The 12900-nt window shown below is 38.7% G+C and overlaps 1 protein-coding gene and 1 long non-coding RNA gene across 5 annotated transcripts; one reads left to right on the top strand and one right to left on the bottom strand.

The window, feature by feature from the left end:
• Nucleotides 1-1527: 1527 nt before the first annotated feature.
• Nucleotides 1528-9467, bottom strand: LOC308396395. 4 transcript variants are annotated; one of them, XR_013971553.1, is made up of 6 exons: nt 8653-9379; nt 6240-6428; nt 4824-4969; nt 3982-4134; nt 3525-3615; nt 1528-2921 (listed from the first exon to the last, which is right to left on the bottom strand). It is a non-coding gene; the product is annotated as an uncharacterized lncRNA (long non-coding RNA). The 4 variants fall into 4 exon arrangements; XR_013971552.1 differs by lacking the exon at nt 4824-4969 and adding an exon at nt 9433-9467 and having other exon boundaries at nt 1532-2921; nt 8653-8784; XR_013971554.1 differs by lacking the exon at nt 4824-4969 and having other exon boundaries at nt 1533-2921; nt 7995-9368.
• A 2220-nt stretch (nt 9468-11687) lies between these two features.
• On the top strand, nt 11688-12821 carry fabp2 (fatty acid binding protein 2, intestinal). The gene is made up of 4 exons (XM_080880387.1): nt 11688-11807; nt 12022-12194; nt 12420-12527; nt 12654-12821. The coding sequence occupies exons 1-4, from the start codon at nt 11741-11743 to the stop codon at nt 12702-12704; spliced, it is 399 nt and encodes a 132-aa protein (XP_080736513.1). The 5' UTR covers nt 11688-11740; the 3' UTR covers nt 12705-12821.
• Nucleotides 12822-12900: the final 79 nt, after the last annotated feature.

Below are 12900 nucleotides of genomic sequence, written 5' to 3'. Positions count from 1 at the left end.
ACTGCCATTGTAGTAAAAGCATACATGGATAGAAAAACGCACAATAGGACATTATTAGTCACGGATTAGCCTCTCCATAGTCTGGATCTCAACATTACTGAAGCAGTGAGGGATCATCTCGACAAAGAACAAAATAAAGTTGACTTTCATTCACGTTAGAAGTGTACAAACTCAGTTTTTGCCTTATATACTGCATTTCCATGTATGTTTTCATGTTTCAATAAGTCACTGCAATCACCGTTTCCCATTTTCCTATACTATAAAGGAATGGCTCAAGACATTTACACATTACCTTCAAAATCAGGTAAATTGTTTTATGTGTCTCTTGTCCTACTTATCCATTCAGAATAAACTTTCTATTGCAGTACGATAATAAAAAAAATTGGTCAAGCCAATTTTCTTTAAATAACCAAATATGAATTTTGCTTAAAATTAGATTCTTACCTTCATATGTAAGAGGCTGATGGGGTCTTGGACGGGCAGGCAGAGAATGTGGACACCCAAGTTTGTGAATGTGATAACTCGAAAATGAAGCAATGTAGGTGTTTCAAATTGATACCACATGTATCCACTAAAAATTTCAGATGAATTCAAATCTCAATCAACTTCAAAGTCGGAGGTTAAGTTTTCTGGAAATCTTGTAAATGCAATAACTTGACATAATGTAGGATTTTGAAATTGATACCATAGGTATCAGTAGGCATCCTGTCTAAGGTGCACCCAACCTCTCATCCTAAGGTAGCTGGGATAGACTCCATCCCTCCCCTGCAACCCTGATAAGGATAAGTGGAAGAGAATGGATGGACAAATGGATGAGCTGTACCACTGGCCAAGGCAAGTATCTTTCAAATTACAGGTATTGTCCTTAAATCTAATTTAGAATGTGGCACCTTGTTCTCCTAGAAAATTTTAGAGACTGTGAAAAACAAAATAACTACTCAAAGACACATTTACCATGTTGCTTCTATGGTTGTTTTCAAGCAATGCAACAGAAGCTAATACTAGCAGCTAATGGTAAAGTCAGGGAGGGAGTAAACCTGTAGCAAAAAAGTCTGTGTAGGTTCTCAGTCTTCCAGGCCATTCCAGTCTAAGGAGACTGAAAATGTGGCAGCTGAACTTGTTTAATTTTTATTTTCAAGATGTTTTACCTCTCATCCAAGAGGTTTCTTTAGTAGCTCTTCTTCAGCTCTGTAGCTAAAGAGCCAGTTGTGTTTAATTAGATACCAGATATTGGAAAAAGGTAAACTGGATTTTCATTTCACTTTCCTGAGGTAATATAGCATTTAAATGTTTCACCCAGTGACCACAGATGTAGTAAATAGTTATAACAACTCCTTCATCAAATGGAGCACTAAGGAACTTAAACAGAGGTATCATCCGTATCAGTTCTACTATCGATTGTGATCAGCGTTAAGCACTGAAAAAAATATGTTGTTGGATTTACTTAATTCAGTGGTGGACATTTGTTGCACACAGATGTTTTGCTTTGGCAGCAACTTAAACAATTGAGTTAAATTAACACAATTTATTCATGTTCAATAAACCTGTGCAATTTGTGTTGATAAAATGTGACTTAAACATGTTTTGATGAAGTAATTTGAGCTCTTGGAATATTTTAATCCTTCACAATTTTCTCACGTTATCCCAACACGATTCAATAACTTTTACCCAATACTACTTGGTCACTTAAATACTACATGTTATCTTCAAATTACATTTTGCTATTATATTCTAGTATCAAATACACAATTTTCAAATGGAGGCCTTATAACAGATTGTATTGTCCTCTTCCAAGATGGTTGCTGGCATCCACCAGTAACCTTTCAAAACAACATGTCTAATTTCACTGCAGTAGGTAAAGAATGAAACTGACATTACTCCTCTACTGAATCTATATAAATCAACAGTTAAATAATGTCAGTTCTTCCGTGTTCTCTGGAATCAATCACAGCAAAGAAATTAGACTGTTTCTTTTGAAAAATGTTGGGAAAGAACAATACAAAACATTCTATTTAAGGCCTCTGACATCAAGATTCAGTTAAACAACAATTATAACTAAACAATTTGAGGTAATGTTAGTTTCCATTAACATTAAATTAGGTTACTGAATTGGCAAACACCTTCCTATTAACACTACCCATTTTACCCCAATAACTAAAGAAATTAGCACTTGCAGGTCAAAACCTTTATTCAAGAGACGCAAAAATAACATTGATACAGTGACTGTCAAAAATTACAGCACTGATCATACTGTGACATGTTGGTTCAAAACAGCACACTTAGAAATATTCAACGTTCTTTACTTCAACTGAATGAAACTGAAAATACCATTTCACACGACCCATATGGGATATTTAGACTGTATAACTGTTCATGCTACATCTCTTCACTAGTAAAAGAAAGAAAAAATACAAAGAGAAATTTAAAAATGCTGCCAAACAGACAAACAGAACTTGTACAGAGCAAAAGGAAAAACAAACAACAACAAAAAACGGCTTGTCCTCATGGCAGTTGCAGAGTATATAAGAATGAACCCTGCGATCCGTTCCTGGAATTGAGCTTCAAAAATGCAGCAGAACAAGTGTGAGATTTAAATGTCCTCTCACCTAGAGCTGGTCACCTCACATGCATAACAGTGAGCTTCGTTGCAGGAGCAGTTTTGTCTTAGTTGTGAGCTTTTCTTGAGAGCTGAGTTGCATCCAACTCCATTACCACCCTTTGAATCACCTCAAAAGTGTAGCAGAGTTGTGATGGGTAACTCATGTTGAAGGAATAAAAAAGGTCCAAACAGCATGGCTACTGCAAAGGTCACGTTATCCAGATCTTGAAGAACAACATCAGAAAAGTCATTGCCTGGCGCATCTCTGGAGACAGATGTTCATTGTGGTTTTCTCAATCTGTGCAGTGGCCTCAGTCAAGTCCTGGTTAAACACAAAACATTTCTTTAAGATTCCTTTTTAAACTCATCTCTTTTGAATCTACCAGTTCTAATGTTAGAGTAATTTAAACCAATGCAAGCAACATAGTAAATAGCTATAGCCAAAGAGTGGCCTGCCATGCTGCCATTCATGGTCTAACAGAGTTTCTAAGAGAGGGTGAAAAACATAATAATTTCAAATGCTTTACATTAGTTTTTGTTAGAAAGACACCGGCCCATCAGAAATCCAGGTTATGGCACTCAGAAGATGTTAGAATTTAGACTTTCAGCCCCACAATTTGGTTAGCTGTTGGTCAGTTGGTCTTTTTTTTTTTTTTTTCAAACAAAAGCTAATGTAAATACTGGTGGGATTTTCCTTTGTTCATTAGAATGACAAATTTAAAGTTTTTTCACACTGATGTGACCCCTAATACAGGGGTGGGGGTGGGGCCTCAAGGGCCGGTGGCCGAGTTCACTACCAGGCCTCATGTGAACTTCAAATTATTAAAGAGCACTACTGGTCCTAACCAGTCCAATGAGGATCAAGTGGATAACTAAATGCATTTTTAAATGTTGCAAATCCACAATCTACTCATAAAACACGCACCATGAACTCCTGCACCAAGATGTTGCAATTGTCTTTCACACAGATGCGGAGCACTTTGATGAGGGACTCCGAGCATTAATGTCATCCTTGACTATTATAACAAAGAAAACAGAGATTTGTGAACTTTTCAGTAGCACAGAAGAAAATGATCCCAGACAAAAACTCTTGACTTTTTAAACCAGTCAACATGCAACACCAGCATCTACAAAGCAATATCAAAAGTTCCTGTTTGACATCAACTTTATGGATATATCGTTTCCAGAACATTTATTTTTTTTAAAATATAAATTTTTCTCAGTGGGCCAGTAAATGCATGACGAAAATTATGGCATCCTTTTAGTGGAATCATTACTCACAGGTAATAGTTGACTGTTTCAATGGATGTAGCATAAAAATATTTTACTGACCTAATGCAATACATATACACTTTGTAGTTAAAGAATTTTAAAGTTCTTACTGTCATAATGGCAGCTACATCCTTTAGCTTTGTGCCCTGTTCCCCCGATCACTTTGCAAACACTTTCAGCAGACTGTCAGAGAGAAACTCAGCTCCGTCAGAAACCTTGACTGTAAAGGCATGGTTGGGATGCACTGGAATGCTGCATTTTATCTGAAATGACATAAAATTATTTTGAAATAACAGCAGGCACTGTGCTTGGTTAATCAGTAATGTTTTGTTGAATAAAAACTGTGTTTCCAGATCTTATGGGATTAAAAAAAAAATCCAAAGATGTTTGTTTCTGATTTGCAACCCAACAACCCACAAGTTACAACCTCATTTCAGTTCAAGTGTGCATTAATGCGAGTCCAGTAATCACCTTTCTGGCAATGGTAAATGGTAAATGGCCTGTATTTATATAGCGCCTTATTAGTCCCTAAGGACCCCAAAGCGCTTTACATATCCAGTCATCCACCCATTCACACACACATTCACACACTGGTGATGGCAAGCTACATTGTAGCCACAGCCACCCTGGGGCGCACTGACAGAGGCGAGGCTGCCGGACACTGGCGCCACCGGGCCCTCTGACCACCACCAGTAGGCAACGGGTGAAGTGTCTTGCCCAAGGACACAACGACCGAGACTGTCCGAGCCGGGGCTCGAACCGGCAACCTTCCAATTACAAGGCGAACTCCTAACTCTTGAGCCACGATCGCCCCATACAGGTATAAGTTAAACCTATGGCAGATTTTGGATTTCTCAGTTGTATTAATAGGGTGAGTATGCATGCACCTAATAATTATAAAAAACCTATTATAATTAAGTTACAGAAACGAAAATAGAATATACTTTCTTACCATAACACCTTGAACCCACAATCCATCAGCTGACTCCTGGGCCCTGTGCTTCGTACGTCGCTTACTACATCCAAGATCAAATGAAACATCCAAGACCAAATCATCGTGCTAACTCTGAGCTCGCTATTCCGGTTCCCCGAACACACCTGTTGTTGACGATTAGTATAGCTGGATGAAGTAATGTGAGATCACTGGGTGGCCCAACAGGGGCTACGCATCGATAGTAGAAACATTGATCGGCAACCCTTTGATTGGTCGGCGAAAATGTCGAAGGAGCGCGCTCGGTATTTTTCGGCAGCAGAGCAAGAACTCTTGAGTGAGGGATTTCAGGAGTTTCAGAGTTTAATTAAAACGCAAGGGAACACTGCAAAGGCTGCAAAAGCAAGGAGAGAGGGCTGGCAGAAAGTTGCTGACAAATCAAACTCGTAAGTAATTCAATAATAACAATAATAATGGAGTGGATTTATATAGCGCTTTTCAAGGCACCCAAAGCGCTTTACAATGCCACTATTCATTCACTCTCACATTCACACACTGGTGGAGGCAGCTACGGTTGTAGCCACAGCTGCCCTGGGGCAGACTGACAGAAGCCAGGCTGCCATATTGCGCCATCGGCCCCTCTGGCCAACACCAGTAGGCGGTAGGGTAGATTTATCATATCACACCATATTATCCAATATTATATTACATTATATTATATTATAATATGTTATATTATATCCCCTTTCACATTAGAGCCACAACAGGACCCACTAGAACATGGGAACAAGTAAAAGTGAAATATAAGAATATTCTACAGAATGGTAATATTTATCACTTATATTGCTTGTCGTCTCTTGGAAAGAGACCCTGGAATACTCTGTTTGTTTGTTCATAACAGCAACCAAGAAAAGGGCAGAGCAAAAAAAAAGACAGGTGGTGGTCCTGCACCCCCTCGTCAACAAGTTGGTTAAGTGAATAATACCCTCACGGGAAAATCGATATCTCTCTATGAGCACACTGTCGCGCTGAGCTAAAGGATCCTGTCTGTCCCGCAATATACGCTGAATTCTGAGGACTCTCCTTATCAATCTTGCACCTTCCGCAATGGGTTGCTCGCGTAAACGGACAGGATATGACTGCGACAGACTTCCCAAATCCACCTTCGCTTTTATAGCCGTGGTCTCTCATCTTGATTACACGAAGTAATTTACAATTACTACTCTGAAATATGAATTACATCTGTAATAATCACATACATGTAATAGAATGTTAATAGTACATTTCCCTTTTTTAGGGAATGACCTGTATGTATCTGTGTGAAATCAATAAAAGGATCAAGTGCTGCATTATCTTTAGTTACATTGATGTTATTTATTTATGGTGAAACAGTGGTGGAATATCGCTGTTGCTTTCGTATGAATGACGCGGACATACCTGCGTGGCCGCGATCTAATCCTGTTTACATAAAGTAAACCTGCTCCCCAGCAGGTTTACGCTTACGGCTCTGTTGCTATGACAGCAAGTCCCGGATGAGCTTCGGGGAACCGAACGATCCAAGATCACGCGAAATCGTCAACAATCTCATCCAGCTAACTCACTTAGCGCGGTACGAAGAACAGGCCCCTGGTGAAATGCAGAATAGAGGTCGTCTCTCAATGTGCAGCAAAAAAAACAAAAACAAAAACAAAAGGACAGCAGGTGAGGGCATGAGGGGTAGGGATGTAAGCTAGCATAATGCCGCTGATGATATTAGCTAAAGCTGTTCAATGTCCAAAATCTCACTAACACCACGGTGCAGTAAATACACAATGTAACTGAAGAGTCAGTTGGCAAATCTATTCACACAGAAAACCAAATTATGTTATGAGTGCCTCGTAGGGTTGCCAACTCCCTGAAAAATAAATAAGGGACACCTCGTGGCCAGGGCCGGGCGACCCAATTGTCTTCACCCTTCCCAGTGTGGTGAATTTTCTAGCTCTTTTTTTGTGTGTGAAATTATTTTTTTAACCATTTGACTTGAATTTGATTTAAGTAGATGTGTATTCTTTGTGATATGAACACATGTGAAACAAATGATCATTTAGCCATTTATTTTTAGCTCAAAATGACAACATTAACACGATAAAACAGGTCTCCTTCTTAAACAGAAGCCTGTCATGCTTAACTTTTGAGAATATAAGTAAATCTTTCTTTAAAAGAACTCTGTCCTGCTTAACTTAAAATAATAGAAAACAATAGAAAGAAAAACATTCTTGTAACAGTGCACATTTAGTGCATTTAGTACAATTGGCTTCAGTTGAGGTATTATTTCAGCTTTTCTAATGCTAATCAGCTGCTCCTGTTTGTAAACCCACTTGCTCCCATGATTACGCATCTTAACTCATCATCATTATTCATCTATGTATTACTTTTATGTATTAGTCATCTATTTGTTGTAATCATCTATTCTTGCAGTTGTTTATTACACAAAATAAATTATATTATCACACTTCTGGCCACATAGCGCTGATATTCACTGCACATGCCCATATTAACTTTTTCCAGCCAGGTGTTTTCCTTTTCCCATTCTTCCCTTTCTCTGAGGGGAACAAACATTGCTGCTCTGATGCTGGGCTCACACTGTGCGGTTTTAGGCCCATTTTGAGCCGATTTTTTGAGTGATCGGACCGATTTTGGCCTTCATCGTGCATCGTGTAGTATACGTGGGGTAACGAGAAGTGATTAACACCTCACGACCAGCTCCCGATCATCAATCGCTCGTGAGGGTCTCACCACAGCCGCTCACACTGCTCGCGCGCAAACACGTAAACGTTGGTGTAAAAGATGGAGCAGCACGGCTGTGCAGCGTGTGATCTGGACACAAGCGATGGAGGCACAACTTGTAGAACTTTGGAAAGCTCATCCGAGCCTTTTCGATGTGGCATCACAAAATTATCACGACCACAACAACCGTGAAAATAGTTGGATTTACATTGCTGCTCAGTCACAGCTGCCCGATCAATGTTTTTCATTAGCAATTTAGCAAAGTTGATGGTGGTGGTGGTGTGTGTGTCTGTGTGAGTGTAAGACGGAGAGAGAGAGCGCGACAGATTTTCTGTTATAACCTTCATTTTATGGAGGCACAGTGTGAGCACTCAGGTCGCATCAGAGCATCGGGCGGTATAGTGTGAGACCTGCATCTTGACCTACCAACTGCGAGTCAATCGTGCAGTTTGAGCAGGAGCTGAATAACGTGACTGAAAAAAAATTGCACAGTGTCTGCCCAGCTTTAGGTTTACTGTCGTCCGAGACTTGCACCGCAGTGTCAGCGTTTGTTTCCCTGTTGGCCATGCTTCTTGTTGTGGTCATTTGTTGTCTTCCGGTATTTTCTCCGTAAGCGACCTTTCCTCGACCAATGAGATGAGTGGTAATCTGAATTGTCATACTCGTAAGTGTGCTGTCAGCTCATTGGTCACAAAGCAGGAGAGGGGCTGGGAATTATGTTTTCAAACAAAGCGTTAATTCCATTAAAAGTTATAGACTACTTTTGATTCTCACTGTATTACGGGACAAAGTGCGTCCCTTATTAGCTCAATACGGGACGTGTACTTTTGTTTCGAAATACGGGACGATTCCGTATTTTAAGGGACGGTTGGCAACCCTAGTGCCTCGTAATTAGGTTTAATGTGATATTACGGCTCTTGTGCCAAAGACAAATTCAAATGAAAAAGCGCCAATTCTTTGACAACAGATAAAACAGCAAATAAGCTAACGGCTCTTTTTTAGCATGTTACATGGCGACACTCTAGACGTTTAACTACATTTGGCTGAAATATGGTAAATATTAATTCAAAAAATCAAGACATACCAAAAACGTAGAGTTGGCTGCTCGACTTGACTGAGATGGATGCCTTTTTTAAACCACGATCCAAAGCCCGCGAGATGAAATCACGCGTGGTTTCACGAGATTTAACGTTGCTATCTTATTGACTTACTTCACCTGAACATGATATGAACAATTTAATACACCCTTTCTGCATATCATGTAGTTTTTACACTATATAGTTACATTTAACTTTAAAACATGAGGCAATTGTGTTAAAGAGAGCATATAACCCCCGTGCTGGCCTCTCTGCACTGGCTGCCTGTGTCTTTTAGAGTTAATTTTAAAATTCTTATGTTTGTTTTTAAATGTCTACACAGTCTTGCCCCGCCTTACCTCTCTGAGCTTCTTCATCCCCACATACCCTGTCGGTCTCTCAGGTCAGCTGACCAGCTGCTCCTGGAGGTACCGAGATCCAGGAGGAAGCTCAGAGGGGACAGGGCCTTCTCTATTGTGGCTCCAAAATTATGGAATAATTTGCCCATGCATGTTAGAGAGGCCCCTTCACTGTCCACTTTTAAATCACGTCTTAAAACCCACTTTTATTCCTTGGCTTTTAACCTCAGTGAGACTTAGTTTCTTTTTTAATGCAGTAGTTATTTAATTAATGATTTCACTCTTCTTTTATTTGTTTTTTATTTATATCTCATGTAATTTTATTTTACAGTTCCAATGTACAGCACTTTGTGTCAGCTGTGGTTGTTTTAAAGTGCTTTATAAATAAAGTTGATGATGATGATGATGAAATACATGCAAGATGCTTACATAAATCCAAGAGATGGCCAGTCCCTTTTTTTCAGTGAGGGGTCTGTCCTTGACAACAGTCTGGTCAGTGAGCCACTCTGGAGAATTAATAAGCTGTTAAGAGTCTTGCTCAAGTCTCTTTCACTGTTATTAAAGAGTGAGGGACAAGTGCTCTTATCTTCCGTTCCCAAATTTATCTTGCTAGGTCAAGGTCCAGCATGGAATTATCATGAGCTTGCTTGTAAACTTCTGGTAGCACAACAAATGTTAAGCAGTTAGGTCCATAAAGTTTTCGAGTAATGACCCAATGTTGAGAATTTTGCCTTCGTACACCAAAACAGTGGATTTTAAATCAAACAAGACCCTCAGTTTTAATTCCAAGGGTTTAGCATGAATTGTTTAGGAACACATAACTAATTTTTAAAAGCTCAAAGTTAATTGAACAAACAAACATCAAGATTTAAAGTTCAAGATTGTTTTTCATATTTGGATTAAAATCCTTTACAGTCAATGACTGCCTGAAGTCCGGACCATATGGACATCACCAAATGCTATGCTTACCGTCTTGAGATGCTCTGCCATGCATTTACTGCAGCCCCATTCAGTTACACCCTATTGTAAATCCTCGGTACTTACTTACATTAATGAAACCGTCTTATGATTGTTGACTTTGACAAATGCATGCGAATTTCCTAGAGGTTTTTCTGGGTTAGATATTGTAAATTTCACTTTAGTCCTCCTCCATGGTCTTCCAGGCCATTTGAGCTTGTTGCAAGTGCATTTCTCCTATTTTTTAAAAAAATATATATTTCTGATATATTTATTTAGGTTTTAAGCCTAGTGATGGCCTTCTTCACCTACATTTCTTTGAACCTCATATCAATTCTGCCAGTGCAACAATAACTAAAATAAAAACTTCTTGGCAATCAATTATCCAATTATATTACATATTGATTGCCTGATTTAAAAGTCACTGTGGTAAAGTACGCAGACAAAATGACAAAAAATGTGTCACTGTCCAAAAACCTACGCACCTGACTGTACTTGAATGGATTTGAAAAAGACGGAAATTTGTTATCAGCATTTGTTTAGTATTTACTAAAATGGAGTTCACTGAATCACTAATTCAACCCTTTCAGTCTATGGTCTCATTTGTCACGTGCTTTTATGACTTATACTACAAACTGGACAAACCTCAAAGGATATAATTATGTTACAAAGAGTTTCCACCAGACTTGATCAACTATGGCTCCAACTCACCTGTGAATTTCATCACTGCGGTCTTGGTAGAAAGGTCTTTTGTCTGATAAGATGCAGTATTACTGAGGTGGAAGTGAAGGTCAGGCAAAGGTCTCTTTGACACATAGAATGACAAGAAACTGTGATGAAAGAGAAGACATGCTCTACATGTTTTATTCGTCCCATTCATCCCATTTTCTTTCTGTTAAACTTAAATATTTCAATTTTAATAGTGCAGTTAGTTGTGGGTTAGTTAATAGTTTCACAATGTTTTTGATGCCCTTTAGATTAAATTAAATTAAATTAACTTTCCGTGGTAAATTAATTATATAAAATTACTAGATGGTGGTAGACATAGTAGTGGTAGACAAGCAGAAAAAGACAGCTGTAGTGATAGATGTAGCGATACCAAAATGGTTTAAGGATGGTTTAATGACTCAAAAAAAAATCTTTTTTTCTTTTGTTTTGTATAACATTAACTTTAGATGTCAAAGGTCTTGTTTATTAGCAATGGGCAATAAAGGACAAAGGTATCACATATAATCAAGTATAGTGGAAGAGAGAAATTACAACTACTACACCAATGCAGTATCTTGGATGAATGATAAGATTAAACCTGCATTAGCTACATACAGATTTGGAGGAGTGCACATGTGCAATGGATCTGTAATAATAGTAAATGGCAGGAACAGTTTTAAAGTAAAAGAAATTTCAAATATATTCCTCTTGTATCAAATAGTGCAGACTTAAATGCTGCAGTTCTGCACTGAATATGGTTAGTGGTTAAGCTGTGACCAAGACTTTTGGCAAACAGATTCAGGATGAAGTGGCCATTAAACATTCAATAGAGCACTTTGAGTGCTCTAGTAGAGTAGAGAAGCACTCTATAAGCTTGAGTCCATTTACCATTTAACTATTCATTGTCACACAGTTAGGATATTACCTTGGAAAAAAAAACATGAGCTTTAAACGGCCACATCAGCAATCAGATAGATGATGAGATAAGAGGGTGTGTGATTTAAAAGGAGCGGCAGAGTTTGAAAAGGGCACTCCTTGTTGCAGAGTCCTCCAGCTCACCCTCACCGCCACCATGACTTTCAACGGCACCTGGAAAGCTACTCAAAATGAGAACTATGACAAATTCATGGAAAAAATGGGTGAGTGCTAGAGCTGTCTTGATAAGCTGCTTCTGAATCTTCATTTTTTCTTAAATAAAGAATACTGATGTATTAATGTCTAAATATAATCTTTGCACCAAACTGATAGTCATGCACATTTTTTTGTGACTGCATTATAAGTGATTAGCCTTTAGACGGGTAAAACTTCCTGACATTGCTCAATCTATTGTGACCTTATTGTGTCTATCCACAGGAATTAACATGGTGAAGAGGAAGCTGGCTGCTCACGACAACCTCAAGATTACCATCACACAGGAGGGAGACAAGTTTAACGTCAAGGAGAGCAGCACTTTCCGCAACATCGAAATTGAATTTACCCTCGGAGTCACCTTTGAGTACGCCCTTGCAGATGGAACAGAACTATCAGTAAGTTAAAGTGGTTCCTAGTTTCACTCACTTTAGACTTTCAACTTTTGAGTCCCTGTTACTAAGTCAACAATCCATACATCAAGCCTTGACTTTGCCCTCTGTTCAATACCGCAACTATAAAAGTGTCAAACAGCCTAGTCAGCCTTTGGACTTCTGCACAATATCCCCTCCTTGCCTGTTCTCTATTTCATTAATTTCCTCATCGTTGGTTTCAACTCTCAGGGTGCGTGGACCTTGGAGGGAGACGTGTTGAAGGGAATTTTCAAGAGAAAGGACAACGGAAAAGACCTGACGACAACCAGAATTGTTCAAGGAGATGAACTCATACAGGCAAGGCAGAGTTCCTACAAACGTATAAAAATAGAGATTATACATTCAGAAATATAAATTTTCATCCCGGCATAAAAAAATGTGAAGTTAAATAACAACTGTATTTGATTAATCTTTCTTCAACAGAGCTACACCTACGAAGGTGTGGATGCAAAGAGGATTTTCAAGAGGAGTTAGACCAAATCCATCTAAAGAACCGAATTGAAATATTTTCAGGGTTACATACAGTTTTGTGCCAAGTCATCAACAACATGTAACTCATCATATTTTAATAGCTGTATTAATAAAGTCACAACTGCCTATTAATTTGTGTGCTTGTTTCCTCTGCTTTTCATCAAATAATATTCTGTGGAAGCTCATGCAAAGTTAAACA

Source organism: Rhamphochromis sp. 'chilingali', assembly GCF_963969265.1.
Source record: "Rhamphochromis sp. 'chilingali' genome assembly, chromosome: 4".
Lineage (NCBI taxonomy): Eukaryota > Metazoa > Chordata > Actinopteri > Cichliformes > Cichlidae > Rhamphochromis > Rhamphochromis sp. 'chilingali'.
Note: the sequence above shows the minus strand (reverse complement) of the source record. Positions and strands in the feature narration are given on the sequence as shown.

Coding starts and splice junctions, on each gene's coding strand:
- fabp2 (XM_080880387.1), top strand. CDS start 11,741: ATGACTTTCAACGGCACCTGGAAAGCTACTCAAAATGAGAACTATGAC. Junction 11,808..12,021: donor CAAATTCATGGAAAAAATGG/GTGAGTGCTAGA, acceptor GTCTATCCACAG/GAATTAACATGGTGAAGAGG. Junction 12,195..12,419: donor CAGATGGAACAGAACTATCA/GTAAGTTAAAGT, acceptor TTCAACTCTCAG/GGTGCGTGGACCTTGGAGGG.